The sequence below is a fragment of the Austrofundulus limnaeus genome, unplaced genomic scaffold (genome assembly GCF_001266775.1).
Source record: "Austrofundulus limnaeus strain Quisiro unplaced genomic scaffold, Austrofundulus_limnaeus-1.0 Scaffold29, whole genome shotgun sequence".
Lineage (NCBI taxonomy): Eukaryota > Metazoa > Chordata > Actinopteri > Cyprinodontiformes > Rivulidae > Austrofundulus > Austrofundulus limnaeus.
The window spans coordinates 1,141,041-1,144,401 of NW_013952431.1; the positions used below are offsets into that span (position 1 = coordinate 1,141,041).

Here is a 3,361-nt window from a genome sequence, read left to right on the forward strand (position 1 = left end):
TACGAACCCTTTGTACGAACAAAAGTAAGAGAAATTTAGGATAAGAAAACGAACATGTTCTTGCATGAGGCCCATTGTTTGCACTGAAAAGGGGATCAGTGCTGGAAAACCGCTGAAATCCAGAGACGAAAGAGAGACGTCTACCCCATCAGGGACCTATATGATCCACTTCAGGTTGCTTTCTCTACACTTATATCTTGRGAAACAAAGTCTTGTCTTTCATCATCCTTATTTCAGCTAAACTTGCCATATCACTGCAGATAACTGCAGATAAAATGTGAGCATAAAAAATGATGGTGGGGTAGAATTTAAGGCTTGAATGACGTCTGTTTTCCTGTTTATTTGAGTGCAGTTATGGAAGCAAATTGCAAATAATTAGATSTCAAGACCCAAGAATGAATTAAATATTTACAAAACCTCTTGACTGGCACTGATTAACAATGCAAAAAAAATTTTAAGAAATAATTACATCTTTTATCAGAGCAGCAATGCACAATGAGACGAGGAACATTTCAATTTGAGAGACAATAACAAACACTGGATCAGATAAAAGACCAAAGAGTTGATAAGTGACTCAAGGAGGAAACCAGTAACTCCAAAAATGATTCATTTTATTCACATATTTCATTATTAGTTGACAAATGAAGCAAACCACTGTAGAATAATAAGAATTAACACTAAAAACTCACCTGGTACAGCTTTATGATGTGAGGGTGGTCCAGCATCTTCATGATCTGAACTTCCCTGTAGATTTTCTCCAGGTTGACAGCATCCAGTTGGGTCTTATCAATAATCTTAATGGCCACCTGCAGAAGAATCAAACATCAACAAATGAAATGGTGGGGGGAATATGGATGGCATACAACAGATAAATTGTTTTGGACCTTATTACACACCCACAAATCCTAATACTACCAGAATGCAATACATTTTCAGATTCTTTTTAGCTTTCTCTCAGAATAGATCCATTTATAACAGCAAAGGCAAGAATATATATTGTTTAAAACACAGCACAGGTAAATAAATACCTTCATCACTTATTTACAAAGCCACACATGCAAGCTGCGTGCTGAGGGTGTAAACGTTACAGGCGTTCATTACTGAGATCTGGTCGGCAATAATAATAACCTTCCTTCAAACTTTCTCATAAACAAAAATATCACCAGTGTCGTCTGAGGAGGGCCAAGCATCTGTGAGCCAAACGCAGAGGCAAACAACAGGAAACCCCAGATCTCTGCACTCACACCACTGTTAGGTGAAGCTAAATYAGTGCGATGAAGCTTTACTGGTGACCTTTGATCTGTAATGATACAATGTTTTTTCGCTTGTTAAACCAACCAACCAACATTTGAGGCATCTCAGTTATTCTACGGTAAAATTCGTCGTTTTTTATTCATCATCAACATCCTCTGTGTTTGCTCATTCAGTATTTGGTGAGATTTCAAGTTAGGATCCATATTTTTGAAGCTTTATCGGATGACAAAAAGGAAAAAGTTCAGCAATTTGAAAGAACTGCCAGAAAGATCGTTCTCTGGATGCTTATCGTAGCAGCACTCATTCTATCCTCCATCTTTATGCAGCAATCAACACCAGATTAACTCTGTTCATATTACGAAGGAATATGCAGCTGCAGTGCAGTCGCCTGCCACAACAAATGAGCTGATTTATGACCTCTATTTTTATTTCCTTAACCTGTCCACTGTCTAAGAGCAGGGGTATCACTGAGATAAAGTGKATTCATTTTTTTACAATGACCTCATGTTTGCATCTAATCTCACAGTAAATTCTGTCACCTATTCTGAGATTATTTTAGTAGTTGGTGCTCAACAGTGAGCAATTGAGGGAGTTTTAGGTTTAACACTCCATTACTATTTCCTTCCCCAAAGAACACAAAAGCAAGTAATGTGAAAAAACAAACAAACKTTTAAAGAAATATATTACTTATAAAGGCACACAGCTACAAACTGACACCTCTATTGTSCAAAATTTAGAATTTTGGACATTTGAACAATTGTATTGGATACTAAAACACACCCAGATATTGCTTTACCTTTGTGAAAGCTGGATATAGATAAATGTAAAACAAACAGAAATGACAGACAGGACTATCTGACAATGAAACAAAACTATGCAAACCCACAAGCTGCCATATGTACATACTAAAACACATAGGTCAGTTAAAAATAAATAAATAAATAAATAAATAAATAGGTTACACACACAAGTGATTCACCTCTCTAGGGGCATTTGCACTTGTGCACAATCCAAACCTGCAGTTTCATAGCTTATTAAACTATATTATTATTAAYAGCATACAACGGGCCGTTGCCTCTGTCGCGTCATCGTCTCAAAGCAGACGGCTTTAAATAAAAGTCTGTAACATGCAACAGCTACTTTACCAACAACATGCATTTTGAAACGAAAACCTGCACATATAACCATTGGTATTCCATGGATGGAGATTACCTGGCTAGACAAACACTGTGCCACTTCACAAGCCTTAATAAACAGATTAACAGAATAAGAGTCTTAGGAGATATTGTCTCGCCTTGTTATTCATTAAACCTACGAAAAGGTGATGTCAGTCTTTGTTTTTTTATTTGGCACAATCAGACAAAACAAACGGCTCAGTGCAAGGATTGAAGTGTGCAACTTTAGTTTCAGTCCTGTGTTCTGATGACTCCKCAGAACAAATAGTTTTATTATTATTAATTATTATTATTATTATTATTGCACACTGTGAACACTGTTTACAGTAAATTCCCTGTGTCCCTCTGTCATTACAACAGAAAGTCATGGTACTCCATGGRACTGCTTGAGTAAGGCTTCTGTGCAAACAGATGACAGAAGTAAACTGAACAGATCTGATCCTTGTTGTGCTCATGCTGCATGGCCTGAGAGTGTGGAGTGTTTGTGACATCAAAACCCTTTCCAGACTTATGTGAAAGACCCCCAGAAGCAAGTATCAGGGGGGGATTGCTGTCTGCGTGCACGCCTGATGCAGCCGAACACTTTGCTTTCCAAAGCCGTGTGGCCGGCAGATTTCAGCAAAGCTCCCTGGACTGCAGGGACAAGAAACCTCTCAATCACATCATTGGCTGGATTACATAATGGGACCACCAYCTCCTTCTGCATCCCCCTGATGCACAGCCAGTGCAATTTGGTTGTTTACACAGGCCAGACGTTTGAGTTGTTCCACCGTGGCAATGTGAGGGGTCATTATCAAAATGAGAGCAGGTGTATGATGTCAGAGTGTACAAGTTTACAGCTTCCCAGCAGCACTGGTGGTCCGACCTGTTACTGGCAGTGAGGGGGACGGACGTGCAGACGGTCAGTGCTGCTGTACCTGCAGGGTCCAGAC

The 3,361-nt window shown here is 39.0% G+C and overlaps 1 protein-coding gene across 1 annotated transcript in view; it reads right to left on the reverse strand.

The window, feature by feature from the left end:
• Positions 1-806, reverse strand: part of sik2b (salt-inducible kinase 2b) — a gene marked incomplete at its 5' end in the record, with an annotated part of 38,527 nt that extends 37,721 nt beyond the window's left edge. The window contains 1 exon segment of the mRNA XM_014005251.1: positions 690-806. Coding sequence (XP_013860705.1) covers positions 690-806 — 117 coding nt within the window.
• Between the last annotated feature and the right edge of the window lie 2,555 nt (positions 807-3,361).